Genomic DNA, 25411 nt, shown 5'->3' on the forward strand with positions numbered 1-25411 from the left:
AAAATCAAGAACCATAACCGCCGGTTCGGCGGTTTCGGTAGCTTTTCAGGGTTTAGGGTATAGGCATGCAGGCGTAGGCATGCCGACTAAGAGTATATATATATACTATCTATTTACATTTGTGATTTATTGTTTTTTACTTCAACTTTTTTTATTTAATTCTTTTGATTCTTTTGTAATTTCAATTTTCAACATTTGTATTTGTAATATCGACATTCACATATCGTTCAAATTTGTATGATTGTATGATTGTTTCAATAAAATTCCAATTGTTCCAACTCCAATGTCGACTTCTACTCAATTTGTCAATTGTCATTCTCGTTTTATTTATTTATTCGATAGTACAAGACTACAACTACACCTACAACTCTACAATTAGTACTATACCGGAATAAAATTAAAAAATAAAAAATAAAAAAATTCGGCATTGAACCGGCGGTCCGAACCGCCCCGGAACCGTCTGGAAACCGCCGGCTTGGAACCGTGACTAAACCGGAACCGGAACCGGAACCGCCTGACCCTAGGCGGGCCGGTTCAGGTTCCATATTTTTTTGAACCGGAACCGCCGGTTCTGAACCGGGAACCGGCGGTTCATGAACCGTGGTGACGTCTAGGAACTGATAAAGTAAGAATAGAGTGTGTTTTTTTTCTTTCACGTATAATGGGATAGGCTTTAAGGTTTAGGATTTAGGGTTTGGGGCCTAAAAAAAATAAGTCTCATTAGAGCATCTCCAACGGCGGACGTCGCAATAGGACGTCGCGGAAGTTCGATTGGACGTCCGTCGTAGTGAGCAAAATGGTAGGACACGGACGTCCCGTGCGTCCGTCGGATGGGCTCGGATATCCGACCCACAGGCGGGCGGACGTCCGACAAAACATATTTTTTTTTCTATAAAAAAACTCTATAAATAGGGCTCGTTGAACTTCATTTCATTCACACCACTTGTGTTGACAAGTTTCTCTCTCTAAACCTACAAGTTTCATTTCTACTAAAATGGAGTACAATAGGAACTCCCCAACCACTAGCGGAGGAAACACACCCGCGTTTTCCATCGAAACGGAGGGAAACTTTGCGGGGATGAATCCCCAAATGGCAGGGATGGCGGGGATTACTCCCCAAATATTCTGCAATATGTACAATTGGATGAGTCAGATGGGTGGGATGATGCCCGGGGCAGCGGGGATGGGCGGTATGCTGCCAAATATGGCGGGGGTGGGTGGGATGATACCCGGGCAGCGGGGATGGGCGGTACGCCGCCAAATATGGCGGGGGTGGGTGGGTCGATGCAGCACAGGAGCCCGAGGACGCCTAGGGAATCTGTCTATTGCCCATATATAGATTTGTTGGCCGATGATTCCCCTAGTACTGTTCCGGAGACTCAGTACGCCGGCATCGAGACTTTCTCTTTTGAGGAGCTGGGGCAGAAGTTGGGGCTATCGCCGATCCGTGAGACTTCCGATGAGGTGGAGCCTGCTGCAAGGGGCAGGGGCAAAGGCAAGGGCAAGGCCAGGGGTGGGGGTAGGGGCAAGGGCAACTGGAAAGCCCCGAGCTCTTCCTCGCAAACGGGGGCAGAGGAGGAGGGTGAGAAGAGGTCGATCTGGACCGTGTGGGAAAACGCCGCACTTGCGAAGGCCTGGGTCGGTGTAGTCGAGGATCCCTATGTCGGGGTGAACCAGTATATTGACCGATTGTGGCATCGCATTAGTGAGGCCTACCTAACACTCAAACCGGCTGGGGCGAAGCCTCACACTTCCGAGCAATGCCGGAAACAGTGGGATCGGTTGAGGCCTAAGCTCAGTCGTTTTGCCACCCTCTACCAAAACAACCTGCGCATGGCAACCAGCGGCGTGTCTGAGGATGATGTGAAGAACCGGGCCCTGTCCCAGTACCCCGACAAAGATTTGAAGTTCAAAGAGTTTGACCAATGGGAGGCCTTTCTCGTGGTCAGGGATTTGCAAAAGTTTTGTGCGGGTGTCAACTCGGGCTGGAAGCGGATGAAGATCAACTCTTCTGGTGAGTGCAGCAGCAGTGCTGGTTCGCACGAGCTCCCCGAAGCCGAGGAGGTGTCCCCGCTACCACGATCAGACTCTCGCCGTCGTTGTCGCCCGATGGGGCAAAAGGTGCGCAGCGGATGGCGAGGGAAAGCGGCAGCCGCAGCGGGTCCTACGAGGTGAAATCGGAGGCCCCTGAAGCCCCAGATGTAAATGACTGTCTCACCCGCGCGCAGCTAACGAAGACCCTAATGCAGAGCATGCATAGGTGGTTTAGCACGCACGATCCTGTGTACAAAAGGATATGCAAGGATGTGATCGATGCATGTCGGCGCGATTTAGGAATGCCACCCATTGATGATTATGGCGTCGAGATTGGGGGCGGGGACGTCGGAGGCGGCAACGGCACGAGCGACGGGGACGAGGAGGAGTGAGAGCCGAGAGTTGTATTTCTCGACTTTTTATGATTATGTAATTTTTAAGTATTATGTAATTTTTTTTTAAATCATGTAATTTTTTTTATGTATTTTGTAAAAATTTAATAAAGTATTCGAATTTTCCTGTATTCCATGTTGACATTTTAATTCCGTAATTTTTAATTCCGTAAATTGAATAATTGTGAATTTAAATTTTACTGCGGGAAGTTCTAGTGGATGTCCTAGTGGGAAGTCCTAGTGATGTGGCAGTGGAATGAGAAGTCCTAGTAATGACGTGGCAGAAAGTTTTTGTGGAAAGTCCTAATAGAAATACTAGTGGGAGGAGCGCCACCAGAGATGTTCATAGTGTATATGCTAATTCTTTGTAATTGTCTAGCTAATAACATTTCACTAATGTTCTCCATTTCGTAATGATTTCATTGCTAAAAACGTATTATAACTTTATCTACATATATGGAAGTAAATTATATTGACTATTTTACGGAAAAATCAGTACTAACATTATTAGAAAGAAAAAATAGCCCCCCACATTCACATTTGTATGTTCGAACAACTCTGTTCATTAAACATACGTGATCAAAATTGAGTAACATTATATAGCCGTGATATTATGTTGTTTGGTTGTTTGAGATTGAATTAATCTGCGATTACAATTAATTTTAGAGTTATTTTTCCGAAAGCAATTTAGGTTCAATATTAATTTATATAGGGATTAAATAAGTAGATTTTGGGGACGAATTTTATGATACTATTAGTCTCAAACTTTGGATCTATCACTTTATTTTTTTATTTTTGGGCTGACAATCTAACAAATGAGTATGCCGTATGCGACATAACTGACTACTGCGAATGCATAGGGACGAAGCTTCAAAATATTTAGTCACTTATCCAAACCCATTCAATAAAGGCCAATCTGAAATTGTTACTTATATATAGCTATTTAGTCACTTACCCAAACCCATTCAGCAAAGGCCAATCTGAAATTGTCACATATAACTATGTCAGAAATCACACTGTTTCGTTTTAGCAGATTAAAACTATCTTAGAAATATCTTAGAAAAAAACACACTGATTTCATTTTTTATCTTTTTTTTTTCATTTGAATCAGTGATGATTCGCGAATCAACAAGAACAATTTTGACACGAAGCTGAGCCACCTAATCCAATCTTACATCACTATAAACATTCATCATCATGCACACCCATCCTTATCCTTTTCCTTTTTCTGTCAAAAATGGTGGATTCAAACTATCACGTATTAACACCAATATGTGATGTCAACAATTTGCCTCAAAAGGAAAAAATCTACAACTTTTCTCCCTTTTCCTTTTTATTTGGCATTGATTATAGTTGGTGACTTAAATGGCTTAGAGCATCCATAATAGTGATCGAATACATATTTCTCCCTTGCACTATTCATGGATTTTATAATCATTTTTGTAAGTTAAAGTTCAACAATAATAGGTTGATCCCTCCATCGAAAAGAAGTTAAAATTGCTTTCGACCTGGGATTTTTTTGGATGGATAACATTGTTGGACATGGTGGAATTGATAAATTGAAGAATAAGAAACAAGTACAAGAATAATGTGAATTATGGTATGAAAAATTGAAAATAAGAATACATATTGGGTTGTTTATAGGAAGTGAAAAAAAAAAAAAAAAGGTGACGAGGCAAAATCAAAACATCCATATTCAAATTTGGTCTTCCACAGACAACATAACTTGGGCCATATATACAACTCAAAAATCAGGTCATTTTTCTATTCTTTCTATCCAACAAACACGCCAGCTTTGATTAAAACTGATAAAAGAGATAACAAACAAATTTAAGTAGAAAAACACAAATTCTATAACAAATTAAAGATGACAACAAAATGATGCATTTAGATATGATGAGAGAGGAACTTATTCCCCAGAGCAAACTATTCTGATAATTAAATAAGTTTAGTTAGCACCACTTCTATTTAAATAGGCTGGTAATTTCCAAGTACAAAAATTAGTGGCTAAGAGAATGTGATGTGCGCCTCGCTGGCTCACGACGCTCTCGCGATACCTCTCTGAACGAATTAGCCTCTGGCCTTCACCACGGCTCGCTATACTTGTAATAAATCGAAAATAATGAATCTGCCATGACATTCCTCCAGTTCAAGATGGATATTTAGAAAAATAATTACAATACGATGGATGTGAACTTCGACGTGATGATGGTGGTGTGAATGGAATGAATGACGCCACAGTCGAATATGAATGTCCGATTGATAAGTCGATAAATGCCTTGAATAAAGGCGCACTTTGCTACAAGAAAATTCAAGACGACGAAAAAGAATCAAAGACTCTAAATCACAAAATATTATTCATCACCAAAAAACTTCTCTTTCTCGACTCATATTACACGCCTTTTATAGGCAAATATGAAACCTAAAAATCTAATAAATCTCTTAATTAGATAACTATTAATCTTAATTCTAACATAATATAATTATTAAAATAATAGCCTAACCAAATCCTAACAAATGTCTAACTACACGTAAATCCTAAGACCTAATATAGAATACCTAATTTAAATATTAAATCCTATTATTGAGATAGATAAAACCCAATATTTTTTAACTAAACTTATTAGCTCCTAAATAATAGGAAATCATAACTTCTTCTACTCGTTTAATCCAACTCAAGACTTCGGGCCAAGCTATGTTTCCTCTTCTCGTGCGTAGCTTCGTGGTCGAGACGAGGATCACATCAGAATGAGATTAAATTTGCATTATTAAAAATAACTACTTATATTTCTTTGGTTATATATTTCTTAGTTTTCCATCACCCGGAAGATCTCTTATTCCCTTTCTTCCTTCCCTTGACCTCTTTACCTAACTTTTTAATCCTCCGGCTAAGCGCCGATGACGGCGTTGACCGTAACTTCCGACTTCCTGGCTTTGACATTTCATCAGCAGATGATGGTGATGAAGACTGCTCTGGTGGGGTTAGAGATCTATCTGTTGGAGGCGGTAAAGAATTCAACTGCTGCAGGGAAGAATTGTACTTCTTCAGCACCTCGAAAAATGATTCGCCGGGTTTCTGATTAGCTGACGGCGGTGGAGCAGATGATGGTGATGAAGACTGCTGTGGTGGGGATAGAGATCTATCTGTTGGGGGCGGTAAAGGATTCAACTGCCGTTGGGCAGCATTGTACTTCTTCAGCACCTCGAAAAATGATTCACCGGGTTTCTGATTAGCTGACGGCGGTGGTACTGGAATATCCGGGATTCCCAACATCTTCTTCACCTCAGGCTTCTTTATAACTGCAAACTCAAGGGTATTAAAAAAAGATGAGATTTTCGAAGAAATTGATTTCAAAGGCTGCAGATGGAGTATATGAAAACGATAATCATTTGACAAGAATCACAGAGAACTGGAAAATTGTACACCACTTGATTGATTATACATACACAGGACTCACCCAATCCGTACGCGGCGGAATACGGATTTGAGGTGATCCAGTAGCAGAATATAGCCTGAAGATGTAGGGAGGGAGATTAGGGCAATGAGGAAAAAACAAAGGGAAGCAGTAAAGACATGACAATGTGTTTCTATGCGCATTAAGATCCTGGGAGAAAATTAGAAGGCATTGCTATCAAAATTGTATGAAGGCTGTGGAGACAATTATACGACGTTTTTCTATTCCATAATGAAGGTGCATAATAAGTTCTCAGATGGATCTTATTTACAAATATATAATGTATGGTACAATGAAGTACCACATGGGTGGGGATATCTATATGAATCCAAATCTGCCGAACAATCATCATTGCAAAGTATGAGAGCATCTCCAATGGGACATCCGTCCCATTGGACTTCCCAAAAACACTTCCTCCCAAGTCATAAGGACCTCCCACTGCACTGCCACGTCATAAGGACATCCCACTGCACAATGACGGACATCCCCAAGGACATCCCCACGGACATCCACAATAATAAAAATTCACAAATTCACAAATATACAATTTATTACGGAATTAAAATTTCGACACGAATACGGGGAAAATTCAACGAGCCGTATATATAGAGTTTTAAAAAAATTAAAAATAAAATATAAAATCGGGACGTCCGCGCGGGACGTCCGTCGTAGCACCGCAATGGCGGACGTCAGGACGGACGTCGCCGAAAAGCCGCGGATGTGAGGTGTCCGCAGCCGACGTCCGCATCCGCCCCTCCTACGCCTAACGGCGGATGTCCCGCACGGCGGTCCGATGTCCGCCGGGACATCCTCCATTGCGGATGCTCTGAGCACTAGAAAAGGAATAGTTGCAGTAGATATCGTGTGTGATTTAGTTATTCTTCCATTAACTTGGATACTGAAGAGTGCAGTGCAATACCACATACCTTAGAGAAACTTGCAGTTAGAGGGACCATCAAAGCTGCAAAGACTCCCAAGACGTTCTTGATGGTTTTGGCAGCTGGATTGGCTTGCAAACCTTCTTGAGCATTGCACTAAAAAAGGATTGTTACTCAAACTAGAAAAATTTTAATTGTGGACCGAGCAATAAGATCTTCCAGGAAAACGGTATGTCACATTACATAGGATCCCGTAATGACCCTTAGTATTAAAAAGGAGAATGATTTGGACACTTTTTTCAAAGCATACAAGAATATAGTAACATGTATTGACAGATATCAAGGAATCAAAACTGCAGTTAAAGTGGCTGACCTCCAGCATTATCCAAAATGTCAATGCCGACAAAACTGGAAAAATATACATTGTATCCGGGGTAGTCAAATCAGTAAACCAGAATGCTCCTCCCTGCTGGAAAGACTGGACCTTTTCCACCATGTTCTTGATCTACACATGAGGTGACAAGACAGTAGTACCAGACAGTTTAAAAGTGAAACACTTGAGTGATAATCACAAATGTACAGGGAGATGAAGGAATCATCTATAAGAGTTGAAGGAAATGTGATCTTACTGCTAAGAAGAAACAGGTAAATACAGGTCCAATAAATAGAATTCCTTTTAAATGGGTGAACGGTGTCACGCCATATCTGCAACAGAAAGATGCAACCACTCTGTGACTTGCATATTCTTAATCCCAGTATATCAACAATAAATACATATTCCCACGATGATAACCATAAGAACAACAGCAACAATAATAACAATTGGGCTTCATAGTTCTCGTTAGATTCACAGTCCTTTCCGTCTCCTTATGAGAAGGTCATCCAGCAATTTATTGATTCAGCGTAACCGCACTTAGACTTAAGGATTTAATAATATGGTTCAGTCTAATTTATGGGCCAAATTTTTTACTCCCTCCGTCCCAACTAAGTTGAGTCGTATTCCTCTTTGGGATGTCCCAACTAAGTTGAGGCATTTCCTTTTTAACAAAAAAACAAAATATCAAATCACTCTTACTTTATTCCACTATCTACTTTACGCTCTCTTTATCTTTCCTACTTTATTCCTCTCTCCTACTTTTCAACTCAATTTCTTAATTTCCGTGCCCAAAAGTTATGTCTCAACTTAGTTGGGACGGAGGGAGTAGTATTTTTCGGGAACAGCCTCTAACTTTGCATAAAGTTCCAGCTTTGGCCAGCGAATGATAATCAGATGTCAAAAAACTGAATCAGCTAGCCAGGTTCTTGCATGGGTGTACAAAAAATGGGTGCAGTTACGTTGACTCAAATGGAAGTCTGCAATTATAAAGTCAGTTTAGTTTCCACATCATTTATTGTATATTCCATGCCACAATCTGTTGAGCTAATTCAAATGTTCAACACCTGATTCTAGGTGGAAGGCTAAATTGGAACTTTCTGCAATGTAGTTATTATTAAAAATTAGGGTAAATTAGAGTAATTTCGTTAAAAAGACTTTAAAGATGGGGCCATAAACTATAACTCAACCCCAATAATATTTGATTTATGTATCATTCACTCTAACATAATCTTATTACACCAGTTTACTTTGACAGCCATGTAATCAACTTCACATTATTATACAGGATACTTTTTTAACTTTTCCAGATTTCTTTTAAAAACAAGTTGAAGGAAGGCATGCTATAATACCGACATCTATGCACACAATCGAATGGATGTCTTAGAAGTAGAGTGAACTAGATAGAATCACTGTATTCTGGAAGGTGGATCTAAAAGTGTATATGGTCTAATGTAGCAATAAGGTAATTTTATCCCTATTTGGCCTTTTGGAGGAGGAAATAAGTGCAATACAGAGTTACAAAAGTAAAGAGCTCCTTGCCACATAAATTAATCGGGAAAAATTGGACCACCCAAAAGAGTAAATCAAGCAAAAGTAAACCAGTGATTAATTCTTAATCAAAAAAAGAAAAAAGGGGGGGGGGGGGGGGCACGTACTCTTTAAATAGTTTTTTCATTTTAGCCTGTCCTTCAAGCACAGCAGCAGGACTCATATCCTGGAAACAACCAATGTGTGTTCGTCAAGTGTCTGAAGCAATTAAATCAAGTATAAGCGTAACAATATGAAGCAACACAAATGGGTTTACAAATTCCAGCAATCAAGAAGAAATTCACAGAAGCACCTAATGATAGTCTGATGCACATACCCTATCTTTCATTTCTTGCTGAATCTCCTCCAATTTGGGCCTTATAAGCTGCATCATAAGGCATAATATTGGTATTAGCAAAAGAAGCATGCATTATTAACCACGTACATGGAGTTAAAGATTGATGACACTACACAGGGTATTGACAGAAGCAGAAAATGCAAATGGGGAGGGGCATCCCAATCATCACTTAGAATTTCTCTTTCATGTTTCAGTTTCCATTATCCTCTTTAGCATGTCAGCATTTACTTTCTTTTGGACAAGCTCAAAATCTTTTTTGGCTTCTTTCAAAGATATTCTATCAATATTCAAGTAATCAACATGTCTATGTCTTCTAGATCTTTCTATGGAGCATAGTGGGGAAAGATGAGAGCTTCCTGAAAATAACTTAAAACAGCTAAAACCATCGTGTATAATTATACATAAGTTTAGCCATTTGGCCAACCAGAAGTATGGTTTCTTGGTAATAAAACAACAAAGAACAAACACATAGAAGAAACAAGTACGCAATTAGGCAATCCACCTTCAAGCCAAAATCACAGTCGAACAGCAAAACAAACCGACGGAAACAGGGGAAAAAATCATGTCGGACTTACAGTGAATTTTGAAGTAGCTTTAATATGATGAATTGTAAAAGGAAGTTGAAGCGTCCGGATCAATACCGTTGTAACAACAATTGCAGACCACCTAAACACAACCAATCAGTTGTTAAGAATCTTAATACGAACACAATCACATAAAGCAAATGCATTCAAATCCATAATTTATAAAAATCCTCCAATCAAAATATTTTTACCAATTCAGCCCTGTAAACTTGTGCACGTAATCTATCAAGTATTGCAGTGCAGCCACAGGCAAGAACGAGTCTGCCGCCGCAGCTGCCACCTCACCCACCGCCGGGGCCGCCCGTGCCACCTGCACATCCTCCATGTAAGTCATTATCTCAATGTTGTCACCACCCGCCCCATCTTCAAGAGTTGACATTTTCCTCACAGAAGCCGCCGCGGAAACAGCTGGAATTGCAAATCTCCGATCCTGGAACAAATTCCTCGATCCGTGAAAACCTCCTAGATTTGGTCCGGCCGCGAACTGCCTGCGCTGCCGCAGAATGTCGGGGATCCCACTGCCATTGTAAATAGGGCTATGACGGGGTAAATTTTCGCTGTCGCCATCGTCGCGATCGATGTGCGAGAATGGAACGGCGACTCGCTGCTGCTGATAGAGAGTGTTAGCGCGCGCGGCGACGCTCCGTCGGAAAGCCATCAATCTGCGGTCAGACCAGTAAAATTATCAGGGAATAAACAAATTTTTTCTAATAATCTTCATATAAATTTAAAAAATAGTGCAGATTTCCAGCTCCGAAAGGAATCAGCTGCAATTCATGATTATGATTGAACACTTACGCGTTCCGTGTGGATTCAATTCAAGGGAGAATATCTCCGGACAATTAGGGTTTAGGGTTTTTCGAGGTGTCATTGGTGGTGGTGCTGAGAATTTGCATTATTGGTATTTCGGAATACTATTTTCTGCATTTTCTGCCCGATTATTAGTGATTTTTTAATTAAAATATCTTAATTATCAGTCTAGTGTCTAATGTGATCATGTTCTCCTAGCATTTTATCACTTTAAAATCTTGTTGTATAAGTATATATTTCATTAATTTATTTATTGTAGGGTAAATAGTCATTTAAATCATCAAGTTTGGTCAAAATCTGATCCAGTGCTGATAATTCGATCGGTTCGGTTCTAATCGAACCGAAAACTCGGTTAACCGAGACCAAATGTAACCGACGTAGAAGCACTGGAACCGAAACCGAATTGGCCTCGGTTCGGTTCGGTTCCTAACCGAATAGTGTCATTTCGGTTCCAGTTAACTGAACCGGAACCGAATATGTTTTTATCGGGGCAGCTGGGAGGAGGGAGCAGCTGGGTCGCTGGTCGGGGCAGGGCTGGGAGTCGCCGGCGTTGGATAGGAGGAGTCGCCGGCGGTGGATAGGAGGAGTCGCCGGGCAGTGGGGGAAAGATTGAAGAGGAGTAGCGGCGCCTCGGCGGTTTTGTATAATGGCAGAAAATTGGGGCTTTTTTTAGTTTTGAATCTGAGTTTATAATTCAGATTTTATAATCTGAGTTTATATTTCAAATCATAATCAACTAAAATTAGATGATAGTTATTGATAATAGTTAGTAGTAAATTACGTAATCTTAGCCTAATTTAAGTTTTCAATCTTATTAAAAACATAATTGTACATTATTATATTTTTAATTAATTCTAATATGATTAATTGAATTTTGATCAACTCAAATTTTAAGTTGATATTGTAATAATCGAAAATTAACCGGTTCTCTCGGTTCTAACCGATCGGAACTGAACCGAACCGATAACCGATCGACGCCTTACTGTCGGAATCGAATGGAACCGATAACCGAAAATTCAACATTTTCGGTTCGGTCATCGGTTAACCGACTAACCGATGACCGAATTCCTAGCCCTAATCCGATCTATACCACAAAGTTTGAAATGCGCTAATTAAATCACGAAATTTCAATTTTTCTAGTTTATCCCATGGTCGAATTTAGGTGGAATATTTGTTGACGTGGACTAAGATTTCAAGATGGATTGTTGACATGGACTAAGATTTCAAGATGGATTGAGATTTAAATCATGATAACGATGTGTGCATAATCCAAAGTGTAATAACAAGGAGCTTGATCTTAAAGTTGGATTGAGACTTCAAGATGGATTTCAATGTAGAGGTGCAAAGATTCCACCTAAGATTCGACCATGGGATAAACCGATAAACTAGAAAAATCGAAACAGTGGTTTAATTAGCTGATTTTAAATTTTGTGGGATAGACCAGAGTTTGACCAAAATTGGTAATTTAAATGGCTATTTACCCTTTATTTTACTCATTATTTATAATAAAATTGACGTACAAAAGTGACAATTTTCATTAATTTTAACCACATTCATAAACAAATTAAAGATGACAACAAAATGATGCATTTACATTTCATGAGGGAGGAACTTATTCCCGAGCAAACTATTCTGATAATTAAATAAGTTTAGTTAGCACCACTTTTATTTAAATAGGCCGGTAATTTCCTGACTCGCTAAATTATAGAGTACCTATCAGGGCCAAAATAAAATTAATCTCTCTCTCTCCAAGTCAAAAACATGGTGGCTAAGAGAATGAGTTTAAATTTGCATTATTAAAAATAACTATTACATTTCTTTGGTTATATATTTCTTAGTTTTCCATCACCCGGAAGATCTCTTGTTCCCTTTCTTCCTTCCCTTGACCTCTTTCTCTAAGTTCTTAATCCTCCGGCTAAGCGCTGATGACGGCGTTGACCGTAACTTCCTACTTCCTGGCTTTGACATTTCATCAGCAGATGATGGTGATGAAGACTGCTCTGGTGGGGATAGGGATCTATCTGCTGGAGGCGGTAAAGAATTAATCCGCTGCTGGGCAGCTGTGTACTTCTTCAGCATCTCGAAAAATGGGACGGCGGGTTTCTGATTAGCCGACGGAGGTGGTACTGGAATATCCGGGATTCCCAACATCTTCTTTACCTCAGGCTTCTTTATAACTGCAAACTCAGGGGTATTAAAAAGATTAGATTTTCGAAGAAATTGATGTTAAAGGGCTGCAGATTATATGAAAACGATAATCATTTTACACGAATCACAAAGAACTAGAAAAATGAACACCACTTGATTGATTATACATACACAGGACTCACCCAATCCATACGCGAGGGAATACAGATTCGAGGTAATCCAGTAGCAGAATATAGCCTGAAGATGTAGGGAGAGAGATTAGGGCAATGAGGAAAATACAAAGGGAAGCAGCTATGCGCATCAAGATCCTATGAGGAAATTAGAAGGCATTGCTATCAAAATTGTATGAAGGCTGTGGAGACAATTATACAACAACGTTTTTCTATTCCATGATGAAGGTGCATAATAAGTTCTCAGATGGATCCTATTTACGTACATATAATATATGGTACAATGTAGTACCACATGGGTGGGGATATCTATATGAATCCAAATCTGCCGAACAACAAATTATCATTGCAAGTATGAGCACTAGAAAAGGAATATTTGCAGTATCGTGCGTGATTTGGTTATTTTTCCATTAACTTGGATACTAAAGAGTAATTCAATACCGCATACCTTAGAGAAACTTGCAGTGAGAGGGACCGTCAATGCTGCAAAGACCCTCGAGACGTTCTTGATGGTTTTGGCAGCTGGATTGCCTTCCAAACCTTCTTGAGCATTGCACTAAAAAAGGATTATTAATCAAATTAAACAAGTCTTATTTGTGGACCAAGCAGTAAGATCTGACAGGAAACAGGAAGTCACATTACATAGCATTCAAGAATATACTCCCCCAGTCCACCAAATGTAGTCCACACTTGACTCGCCACGAATAAGAGTTGAAAAAGTTAGTAGAATGTGGGTCCCACTTTTATAGTTTTATAATAGAATATGAGTATAATGAGTTGGTGGAAAGTGTGGTCCACTTTCCGAAAATAAAAAAGCAAAGTGGACAATATTTTGTGGACGGACCGCAATGGCCAATGGCAAATGTTGATAACATTTGGTGGACGGAGGGAGTAACATGTATCGACAGATATCAAGCAATCAAAGATACAGTTAAAGTGGCTAACCTCCACCGTTATCCAAAATGTCAATGCCGTCAAAACTGGAAAAATATACATTGTATCCGGGGTAGTCAAATCAGTAAACCAGAATGCTCCTCCCTGTTGGAAAGACTGGACCTTTTCCGCCATGTTGTTGATCTGCACATGAGGTGACGAGATAGTAGTACCAGACAATTTAAAAGTGTAAACACTGAGTGATAAACACAAATGTACAGGGAGCTGAAGGAATCATCTATAAGAGTAGGAAGGAAACGTGATCTTACTGCTAAGAAGAAACAGAGAAAGACAGGTCCAACAATTAGAATTCCCTTTAAAGGGGTGAACGGTGTGACACCATATCTGTAACAGAATGTATTTCAACAATAAATACATATTTCAACGATGATAACCATAAGAACAACAACAGCAGCAGCAACAACAACAACAATAAGAATTGGCTTTCATACTTCAAGTTAGATTTTATGTCTCCTTATGAGAAGGTCATCCAGAAATTATTGATTCAGCATAGATCGCACTTAGATAGAAGGATTTAATAATGTGTTTAGGTATAATATATGGCCCGAATTGCATAAAGCTCCAATTTTGGCCAGCGAATGATAATCAGATATCAAAAAGCTGAATCAGCTAGCCAGATCTTGCATGTGATATACCAAAAATGGTTGCATTTACATTGACAGAAATGAAAGTCTGCAATTATAAAGCCAATTTTAGTTTCCACGCCATTTATTGTATACTCCATGACACAATCTGTTGAGCTAATTCAAATGTTCAACACCTGATTCTAGGTGGCAGGCTAAATTGGAATTCTGCAATGGGGTTATTTTTTAAAAAAGATGTAAATTTGAGTAATTTCATTAAAAAGACTCTATAGTTGGGGCCATAAACTATAACTCACCCCTTATAATATTACATTTATGTATCCTCCACTCTAGCATAATTTCACCAGTTTACGTTGACCACCAGTTTACGTTGACCGCCTAGTAATCAACTTCACAATATTATACTGGAAACTTGTTAACTTTCCCAAAAGATATCTTTTATAAACAAGTGGTAGTAGGAAGGCATGCTATAATACTGACACAGACAATTGCATGCATGTCTTAGAGTGAGTGAACTAGATAGAATCACTATATTCGGGAAGGTGGATCTAAAGGTGTACATGGTCTAATGTAACAATAGGGTAATTTTGTCCCTATTTGGCCTTTTGAAAGAGAAAATAAGTGTAATAAAGATTTACGAAAATAAGCTTCTTGCCGCATAAATTAATATGGAAAGTTGGACCACCCAAAAGAGTAAATCAAACGAAAGTAAACCACTGATTAATTCTTAATCGAAAAAGGAAAAATAAAAGGGCCACATACTCATTAAATATTCTTTTCATTTTAGCCTGGCCTTCAAGCACAGCAGCGGGACTCATATCCTGGAAACAACCAATGTGTGTTCGTCAAGTGTCTGAAGCAATTAAATCAAGTATAAGCGTAACAATATGAAGCAACACAAATGGGTTTACAAATTCCAGCAATCAAGAAGAAATTCACAGAAGCACCTAATGATAGTCTGATGCACATACCCTATCTTTCATTTCTTGCTGAATCTCCTCCAATTTGGGCCTTATAAGCTGCATCATAAGGCATAATATTGGTATTAGCAAGAGAAGCATGCATTATTCACCACGTACATGGAGCTAAAGATTGATGACACTACACAGGGTAATGACAGAAGAAAAAAATGCAAATGGGGAGGGGCATCCCAATCATCACTTAGAGTTTCTCTTTCATGTTTCAGTTTCCATTATCCTCTTTAGCATGTCAGCATTTACTTTCTTTTGGACAAGCTCAAAATCTTCTTTGGCTTCTTTCAAAGATATTATATCAATATTCAAGTAATCAACATGTCTATGTCTTCTAGATCTTTCGATGGAGCATAGTGGGGAAAGATGAGAGCTTCCTGAAAATAACTTAAAACAGCTAAAACCATCGTGTATAATTATACATAAGTTTAGCCATTCGGCCAACCAGAAGTATGGTTTCTTGGTAATAAAAAAACAAAGAAGAAACAAGTGTGCAATTAGGCAATCCACCTTCAAGCCAAAATCACAGTTGAACAACAAAACAAACCGATGGAAACAGGGGAAATTTCATGTCAGAACTTACAGTGAATTTTGCAGTAGCTTTAATTTGATGAATTGTAAGAGGAAGTTGAAGCGTCCGGATCAATACCGTTGTAACAACAATCGCCGCCCACCTAAAACAACCAATCAGTTCTTAAGAATCTTAATACGAACACAATCACATAAAGCAAATGCATTCAAATCCATAATTTATAAAAATCCTCCAATCAAAATATTTTTACCAATTCAGCCCTGTAAACGTGTGCACGTAATCTATCAAGTATTGCAGTGCAGCCACAGGTAAGAACGAGTCTGCTGCCGCAGCTGCCACCTCACCCACCTCCGGGGCCGCCTGTGCCACCTGTACAGCCGTCTCTCCTAGCACATCCGCCATGTCAGTCATTATCTCAATCTTGTCACCACCCGCCTCATTTTCAAGAGTTGACATTTTCCTCACAGAAGCCGCCGCGAAAGCAGCTGGAATTGCAAATCTCCGATCCTGAAACAAATTCCTCGATCCGTAAAAACCTCCTAGATTTGGTCCGGCCGCGAACTGCCTGCGCTGCCGCAGAATGTCGGGGATCCCACTGCCATTGTAAATAGGGCTATGCCGGGGCAAATTTTCGCTGTCGCCATCGTCGCGATCGATGTGCGAGAATGGAACGGCGATTCGCTGCTGCTGATAGAGAGTTTTAGCGCGCGCGGCGACGCTCCGTCGGAAAGCCATCAATCTGCGGTCAGACCAGTAAAATTATCAGGGAATAAACAAATTTTTTCTAATAATCTTCATATAAATTTAAAAAATAGTGCAGATTTCCAGCTCCGAAAGGAATCAGCTGCAATTCATGATTATGATTGAACACTTACGCGTTCCGTGTGGATTCAATTCAAGGAAGAATATCTCCGGACAATTAGGGTTTAGGGTTTTTGTGAGGAGTCGTTGGTGGTGGTGCTGAGGATTTGCAGCATTGGGATTTCGGAATATACTATTTTCTGCATTTTCTGTACGATTATTAGTGATTTTTTAATTAAAAAAAATCTTAATTATCTGTCTAATGACTAATGTGATAATGTTCCCCTATCATTATATCACTTTAAACTGTTTGTCACAATTTATCTCTGTTTATTTGAATTAAATCGTACTACTCCATAAGTATATGTTTCATTAATTTATTTTACTCGCATTATTTATAATAAAATTAATTAATGTATACAAAAGGTGACACTTTCCATTAATTTTTAACCACTTTCATAAACATTTTCTAAGTCTGAGCTGCCAAAATATGAAATATTTATTAGCAGATGGTGAATAGTACTCTCTTGAAAAATGTCACATTACTTGATGTTTCCACATAATGATTCTCGTGACAATAAAATCCATGTATCTTTGTTTGTGTAGAATATCTGACTAAGTAGTGGAGAAGTATTTTGCAAGTAGTATTTCGCTGTTTTAGATTTCAACTTATTAATCATCGTCTTCTTAACAAAAATTTGACACTATAGTACGTACTCCTTCCGTCCCATTGAAGATGACCCATTTTCCTTTTTAGTTTGTCCCAGTTAAGATACTCATTACTTAAATGGAAACATTTTCATCTCTACTTTATTCACTCTTTCTTACTTTACTCTCTCATCTCAACACACAAAATAAATTTGCATAAAATCTCGTGCCGCCCAAGAAAGAAGTCATCTTCTTTAGGACGGATGGAGTATTTAATTTGACTCTCTCTGTCTAAAATAGTGTTAATGACATATGAACGATCACACCCCTGTGACAGCGAACATATACTCTCCAATACTACAATTTGTCCTATTTCTAATTTTATACACATGTTACACGGAGATTGATATAGATATTCATTTGACCTATCAAGGGTCACCTACTACGTCATCACACTATTGAGAAGGGTTTAGGGATGCGTTAATTTTTATGATTATCCTTAAATTATGGTTAGAACTAATACAATTTTGGTTTTGAATAAATGTTAATCTTGGTCCTAAATATATGGCCAAAATATGAATTTGGTCCAAAATATTCACTTTTTGAAAAATTGGTCCATAACAAATGAAATCTGTGTCGATTAGGCCCATTTTTTCCAGCAAAATGTTGACCCGAATTAGGCCTAATCTGGGATTATTAGAGCATCATCATCCGTGCTCTTAGCTAAGAGCACGGAAGTGGGCCCGGACCCACTTTGTTCTTAGCTAAGAGCACAACACCCACACCCGTGCTCTTAGCTAAGGACAAGCTCAAGGGTCCCACCATTCTATTATTCAATTTAAATACTCCAATTATTAAAAACATTTCTACATTATAAAAATACATTAAAAATTAAAAATTACATAATTAAAATCCTAAAAAATAAAAATTACATAATTAAAATCTTAAAAAATAAAAATTATATAGTTAAAATACTAAAAAATAAAAATACATAATTAAAATCCTAGAAAATAAAAATTACACACGTGGAAGACTAGTCCTCTAACCCCAATTGCCTCTTGAGACCCCAAATCATTTGCTCATGTGTTGCAAGTTGCTCCGGAGTCATCTTAGACGTATCGTTCAAATAGAGTTGACCCAAGAGGGTCCACAACGTGTTGTTCGGGGGTGGAGGAGGCACAAAGGGAGCCGGAGGGGGGCGGAGGCGGCTGGAGTCGGGGCGCGACGGCGGGTGGTCGTCGCCTTCTTCCTTCCTTGCGGTCGGCGGAAACTGCTCGGGCCAGCGTCGGGGCTACCCAAGTTAGTTCCGGCAAGTTGGGTAGCCACATCATCAGAGGCGCCGTCGGATAGGGCTACCGACCTCGACCGTTTGCTGGAGGAGCTGGAGGAGGATGCTACTATGCCGCCCCTATACTTTGGAGTTGGCGCCCCTCCTGCCAACAATCGAGGTACTTGATCGGTTTGAACTCCGTGCTTTGGTAGGTTGCCAAGGCGGCAGTGATGATGTCGAGCTCGCTCGTGCCGCTCCCCGCCGACCGCTCTTCCTGGAGGTAAATCCCCTGGAACTTACCGATTGCCTCGTTGCATCTCTGAAGATGCAATTGCGCACCATACTCTCATTGCGATAGATGGTTCCCTCCGGCCGGGTTTCATTGTAAAGACGAGTGATGCGCCACCGATACGTTTCCCCGGTCTAGTTCGTGCCAACTTCCGGATCTTTGGAGACTGCCAAGTAGGCTTTGAACATCGCCATCATCTCACCCGGAGTGTACGGGGTGCGGGTGCCACGAACAGGAGGAGTAGGAACAGAAGTAGGAGTAGGAGTAGAGCTGCTGCTCCCTCCCGATCCGGGTTCGGGTGCCCACCCAAACCCGGAGGTGTTTAGATCGTGCACCGGGTAAGGACGTTAGCCACCCGGAGCTTGCGAACCTTGGGTTTGAGGAGGGGCCGTAAATTGCGTTTCCGGACTAAATCCGGCCTCGGAGTCGAACCAATCGTGGCTCCAACCTCGATTGCGGGAGGGGTGATCGCCGGAGCCGGACATTGTGTAGTGTGGTGGGAATTTAGATGAGAGAGTATGAGGAAAAGAGATGAGAGAATGTAGATGATGATAGAATAGATGAGAATGTGATTTTTTTTTTGTTGAAGTGGGGGCATTTATAGATGAAAATGTGAATTTTGGGGGAAAAAATTGAAAAATAATTAAAAGTGGGAAGAAAGCGGATATATATTTTTTGGGAAGTGGGAAAATATTTTTTTTTTATTTAAAATCAATTTTTTAATTAATTTCGTATTTTTTTTAAAAATATATTTCTATTTTAAAAAACCAACGGCTATGCCGTTGGCGAATTAGGCGTCGCCACGTGTGCTGCTCAGTGGCACGGACGTGCTCTTAGCTAAGAGCAGCGCCGTGCCGCTGGCACGGACGGACAAGCTCCATCAGCGGACGGACGGCACCGTGCTCAGCGGCACGGACGGACGAGCACCGTCCTCTTGACCGCTGCGGATGCTCTTACCCTCCTAATTATTTTGTTAAAAAATTCGAATTTCTTATTTCAATTTTCTTATTTTTAAAATTTTAAATGAAAATCTCTGAAACAACACTTGCTCGGCGTTTGGTTCCACCGCCACAAAAACAAAAGGAAAAGCTTGCCTCTTCGGCGACGACGAAAACTGACCGTCCAGTTCCGTCGCCCAGTCGGAATACAAGGAGTCAGGCACAACAGAAGGAAAAGCTTGCCTCTTCGGCGACGTCGAAAACCAACCGTCCAGTTCCGCCGCCCAGTCGTAATATGTGTTTTTATGCTTCTTCTTCTTCTACCCTGAACAAGCTTCTTCCACGACAAAATAGAATCCTAAAATCAAATTTTCAAATTCACAATCCATAGTTCAAATCCAATTTCATAACTTTCGTATGCATTACAACATCGTCAGAATTCATGGACTTAAAGATTAGATTTAGAGTCGTACAACATCGCCGGGATTCAAAATTGAAAATGAAAATTTCAAACTTCAACATCGTCGGAATCTGCAGAGGAGCCCGAACTCACGCCTTCGTCTTTGTCGATGGGCCGCCGCAACACCTCGAGCGACCAATATCTAACGGGTTCGACGAATTTTGTGTCGAGTTGCAGAGAGAGAGAAAAAATTAGGGTTCCATGTTGAAAAGAAGGGGAAGAAGACGAAAGAGAGGAAAAAAAAATAAAAAATTGATTTTCAGTCGGTAAAATAAAAAAAAATGAATTTTAATTTCTATCTTTATTCTGAATTTAAAAATATTTCACAATTTAATAAAAAAATAATAAATATTTGTTATAGTAATAACAAAAGCCTAATTTAGGTCAACATTTCGCTAAACAACGGTCAAAATTTGACGGAACCGTAAAAGATGGACCTAATCGATATGGATTTCATTTGTTATGGACCATTTTTTCAAAAAGTAAATGTTTTGGATCAAATTCGTATTTCGGCCATATGTTTAGGACAAAAATTGACCTTTACTCTTGGGTTTTACTTGGGCCATCTTCAATGACTCAATCACATTTGGGTAAAATACATATATCCACTCAAATTTTGGTATGTGGACAAGGAAAAAGTGTATAATGTTTATTACTCACTCCGTCTGCGAATATTAGTCCCGTTTTTTCATTTTAGTCCGTCCGTGAATAGGAGTCCCGATTCACTTTTACCATAAATAATAATAGGGTTCCATCTTCCACTAACTCATTTTACTCACATTTCATTTAAAACTAGTATATACAAAAGAGACCTTTATTTCACTAATTTTTTTCCAACCATTTTTCTTAACATTTCTTAAATTCCGTATCGTCAATAAATAAGACTCCTAATGGTGAACGGAGGGAGTATATAGTAGTATGTGAATATTTCCTTTTTGGCTTATGATTTTATTGTGAATATGAGTAATTATTGTTTGGTAAACGGGAAATTTTATATACTTCGATTTTTTTTAAGAAATCTTTGATTAAATGTAGCTGGGAGAAAACAAAAATTTGTGTCACAGTTTCCACGAAGTTGCATTGTAACGGAATCGATTCTTCTTGTCTCCCGCTCATGCAGTTGATTATGGAGTATATCATTGTCAACAAATTTTTTAAAACAAGTGATTATAACACTGACAAAACAAGATTGTACTTGCTAATTTCTACTGAATCTTATGGAGTATAGTATTAATGGAGTATCATTAATCTGGTACCAATAAGTTACTAGTACTAATTAATCAAGCTACAAAATAATCATAAATAGACAATATTTTCACAGGGAAATATGTGAATGCATTAAAATTTAAATCCCCATCTACTCTACCAATAATTTTTTTTAAATGTTAGAATAGAAGTGTCCAAGAACGAGTCAAGAATCAATAAAAGGGATTTGCCTCATTGCCCTCACTCACATTATTCTCCCTCTCCATTTTCACAGTCTTGAGTCTTGACTCTTGAGGTAGTATGGGAAACTGCATCCAAATGAGCTCCAAACACACCCCACAAATCATTGAACAAGAAGAAGCTTACAAAATGAGAGTGAAAATTGTAATGAGAAAGGATGAGTTGGAGCAGCTGCTGCTTCAGCTGGAGAAGACAGGTGGCAAGAGGCCATTGGAGGATGTGCTGGGAGAGATTCAGAGAAGCAGAGCCAAACCACCTGCTGCTTGGAGGCCTTGTTTGGATAGCATTCTTGAAACTGACTCAGGAAATCAATAGCTTCAATTCTCATATAATCACATCTTTCTCTTCTCATTTCCCTTTTTTATTTGTCTTCGACTATTTTCTTTTACTATGGATCTTTATGTTTTTCATATTTTTCTTTGTTGATGTAAAAGTTGGAGGTTTGTATCATAGTATTGCTCTTTTTTTTGCCTTTTGGAATTATTATTATTTTTTTGTGCTTTACTTATTTTATAAGTATATGCTTGTGGTTGGGTGCACTAATGAAGATGCCGCAGGCATCAAAAATTGAGATCCCAAGTGAATAAATGTGATGGATTTTGTCTCTATGCTATCTTTAATTTCTTCCATTGTATACTAGTAAACATTAATTCGACTGTATAATTTTAGATTACTTAAAAATATTGTGATTATGATACTACAGTATTTTTCATTTAGTTACAATGTCTCCAAATTTCAACCCAGGTATTTTATATTCTTAATTACGAAACATATATAATGTGGAAGAATGGCACACACCATAATTTATTGCATTAATATATGTATTTCATCTTCTGTACAGTAGTTAGTTTAATGCAGTACGAGTCTAGCCCAGAATTTTGATCCTAGAAAATTTTCCCAATGTCAGATCTAATTCTTAAAATCTTATACTTGCTCAAATAGTATTCCATTAAATATACCTATATCTCTAATCAAATGCATATCCTTTACCACACCAAAGCTCAGGATGAACTAGCTAGTAGTATGAATTCATTAATGTACTAGTGTGAAATCATGATATATAGAGGGAGTAAACTAATGAACTATATATGAAATCATTATCTGTATAGTAAATAATGGTGGAGGTAGATGCCTCTAGCTTTCATTTCACAGACAGCCCACTTGATACGTTCACACTCTTAGATGGTCACCAAAGAGGCCTAAGAGAATGCATGGGATAAGTTTACATATTTGTGTTGGATTAATAGCTATTTAAATCATGAAATTTGGTCAAATTTTGATCTGTTCCATAAACTTTGAAATTGGAATATTAAATTAAAGTTTCAATTTTTCTCAATTGTCTCATCCATGCATAAAATATCGTCTTTTAATGATATTTAAAACGAATTATTAGACTGCTGATGTTGCATATCTACTACGGAATTACTAATACCTCTCCGTTATTCTTTTGGCCAGGCCCCCAAAATCTCAGGACTAAACGTGATAAAGACACCAAATCCATATTAATTTAGGTATGAAGTGAAGCAAAAGCAACTGTTACAGCATATATAACAGTTACTCCTAATACACACAGGCCACACCTTGAACATATGTAGTCAAGGTGTAGCCATGCATTTTATTCATCACATCTTCATATGCATAAAACTTTACCAACACACTTCATATATCGATCTTAGGCTTAATTTATAATGCAGTCTGCTTAATTAGTTCTGAGTCCCAACCTCCGCCTTTTCACCAGCAAAAGTGCAGCACCTGCAACCGTTGTAGCTCCGCCCACAGCACCCGTACCGGCAGTACCCACCGCGCCCGCGCCCGCCTCCGCCTCCGTACCCTCCACCGCCACGTCCGCCGTATCCTCCCCCACGTCCGCCGTATCCGCCGCCACGTCCGCCATATCCACCGCCGCCTCCAGGATAGCCTCCGTATCCCCCGTATTTGGCGTCATTCACTGCATCTCCGTTGGTTTCAGCAGCTGTGACAGATAAGACAAAACATGATAAAAACACGCATTTTAAATCATTTTAAGTGAGATAAAGAGTTATGAGTTATCCACCTTAGCAAAATTAGCCTGGGCGGTTAAGGAGGGGTTAAGCCCTTCCCAAACTAATTATTATTATTATTTTAGAGTATATAACATTATGGGTAGAATGAAAGTGCAAAAGCCCCTATTAAAACATAAAATATAGGAAAATTATTATCTCATAGTACAATATTTAGAATATATAGCCCCTACTATAATAATTTTCTGCGTCCAGAATAAGTACTAGCTTACATGGATCGACGGCATTTGTAGTCTCAGCTAGATCTCTGCTGGCTGCAGCTACTTCTGAAGAAATTAGGAGAGCCACAGCTAAGAAAAGGCCGAGGAGAAGGATCAGTTTGGAACTCATGATTTTTCTTCGACTTGTGGTGTTTATTTTTGTTTAGGATGAGAATGTTTGCATGCAATGATTCTGTATTTATAGACAAATATTGAGCAATCCCATTAATGGGTGGGGTATCTTGTTAGTTGGCTGTTGAAGACCCATAATTTAATTTGAATCCAAAAGTCCACCATCATAAATGGATGGGGTAGATAATCAATCCATTCAACCATTGCGTTTCATCCATGGCATGAATGTGTCTTCTCGAGAAATTATAAATTTTCATGTAATAAGCTTTTAACATCAAATAATATGCATGAGATGCACAACTCACTTCGTAGTTTGCACCATTAAAAAAAGTTGTACTACTAAATAGGAGTAGTACTTAAAGCCGTAGCTCGACCTCGGCGTTGTTTGTGACATTTTTTGAGGTCATTTTGATTTTTCGGATGATTTATAATAGTAGTTTATTCCATCCACGTTAGAATTTGGGAAATTAACTCTTTGATTGATATCATATCGATCGCATGCGAAATTTTAAACTTTCTTCAAAGTTCGAAATTTTCAAAAAACTTATGGAGTAATTATTATACTTAAACCCTTTAATTTGTTTAAATTAATACTAGTATATTTGATCAAATTGTGATATACACACATTATGTAGATATCTTTATTTCACTTTACTAATTCAAAAGAATGACTAAATACTTATCGACTTTGTAGTGCCGCATACACACACGTTGCACGTACACATAAGATTACATTGGCCTTTTAGAAAGACTGCAACACGGTAGACAATTTTGATACACTACACTGTATTTTTAAATTTCAAATCTATCGTGTGATTGGCTTATTTCATCGCACATGTATATATCAATAATTCATAGTACTGTATGTGTGAACTGCGGAAAGCTTGTAAAATCCAGAAGTCATTAATGCAATGTGATTAATAAGGATAAGGCTGAAGATCTCTACATATCTCTTATAGCAGATGTCCATGTGAAAATCTGCACACTTGTAGTGCAACTTGGACTCACATTTATTTTGATAAAGCAAGATTTTTATTAAAAAAACATGGCCTCACGTATTATATAGTAGTACTCCCGTATATAGATAAGTGATAATGCATATTATAAGTTCTAATTATATGCATTTTTTTTAACAATCATCGCTTGTATATATAAAGATCAATGGTGTAATTTGGTTCAAAATACTACGAGGGAGAATGCTCAATATGATCCCCTTTCATATGCGTGTAAATATATTGTTATGACAAATAGGGCAATTGTGAATCGAGAAACAAAAGAACGTAAATAGACACAGAATTTACGTGGTTCACCAACGTTGTGTTGGCTACGTCCACGGGCAAAAACAGAGAACAAATTGTATTATGACTGCAGTATTCAGATACAGATTATGTGCT

At 38.8% G+C, this 25411-nt stretch overlaps 3 protein-coding genes across 3 annotated transcripts; all 3 read right to left on the reverse strand.

Moving 5' to 3' along the window:
- Nucleotides 1–4747: 4747 nt before the first annotated feature.
- LOC125214765 (mitochondrial inner membrane protein OXA1-like) lies at nt 4748–10554 on the reverse strand. The gene is made up of 10 exons (XM_048115909.2): nt 10403–10554; nt 9796–10266; nt 9596–9686; nt 9000–9047; nt 8791–8849; nt 7389–7464; nt 7133–7264; nt 6808–6915; nt 5885–5939; nt 4748–5726 (listed from the first exon to the last, which is right to left on the reverse strand). The coding sequence occupies exons 2-10, from the start codon at nt 10260–10262 to the stop codon at nt 5245–5247; spliced, it is 1518 nt and encodes a 505-aa protein (XP_047971866.1). The 5' UTR covers nt 10263–10266; nt 10403–10554; the 3' UTR covers nt 4748–5244.
- Nucleotides 10555–11985: 1431 nt separating this feature from the next.
- On the reverse strand, nt 11986–16793 carry LOC125216415 (mitochondrial inner membrane protein OXA1-like). The gene is made up of 10 exons (XM_048118118.2): nt 16649–16793; nt 16024–16512; nt 15825–15915; nt 15242–15289; nt 15033–15091; nt 13935–14010; nt 13678–13809; nt 13181–13288; nt 12745–12799; nt 11986–12591 (listed from the first exon to the last, which is right to left on the reverse strand). The coding sequence occupies exons 2-10, from the start codon at nt 16506–16508 to the stop codon at nt 12260–12262; spliced, it is 1386 nt and encodes a 461-aa protein (XP_047974075.1). The 5' UTR covers nt 16509–16512; nt 16649–16793; the 3' UTR covers nt 11986–12259.
- A 6306-nt stretch (nt 16794–23099) lies between these two features.
- LOC125212231 (glycine-rich protein-like) lies at nt 23100–24057 on the reverse strand. Its single transcript, XM_048112332.2, has 2 exons — nt 23898–24057; nt 23100–23597 (listed from the first exon to the last, which is right to left on the reverse strand). Exons 1-2 carry the CDS (start codon nt 24013–24015, stop codon nt 23329–23331), a joined length of 387 nt encoding a protein of 128 aa, XP_047968289.1. The 5' UTR covers nt 24016–24057; the 3' UTR covers nt 23100–23328.
- Nucleotides 24058–25411: the final 1354 nt, after the last annotated feature.

The sequence above is a fragment of the Salvia hispanica genome, chromosome 3, assembly GCF_029641045.1.
Source record: "Salvia hispanica isolate PSC_SH4W2 chromosome 3, Shi_PSC_v1, whole genome shotgun sequence".
NCBI classification, from domain to species: Eukaryota; Viridiplantae; Streptophyta; class Magnoliopsida; order Lamiales; family Lamiaceae; genus Salvia; species Salvia hispanica.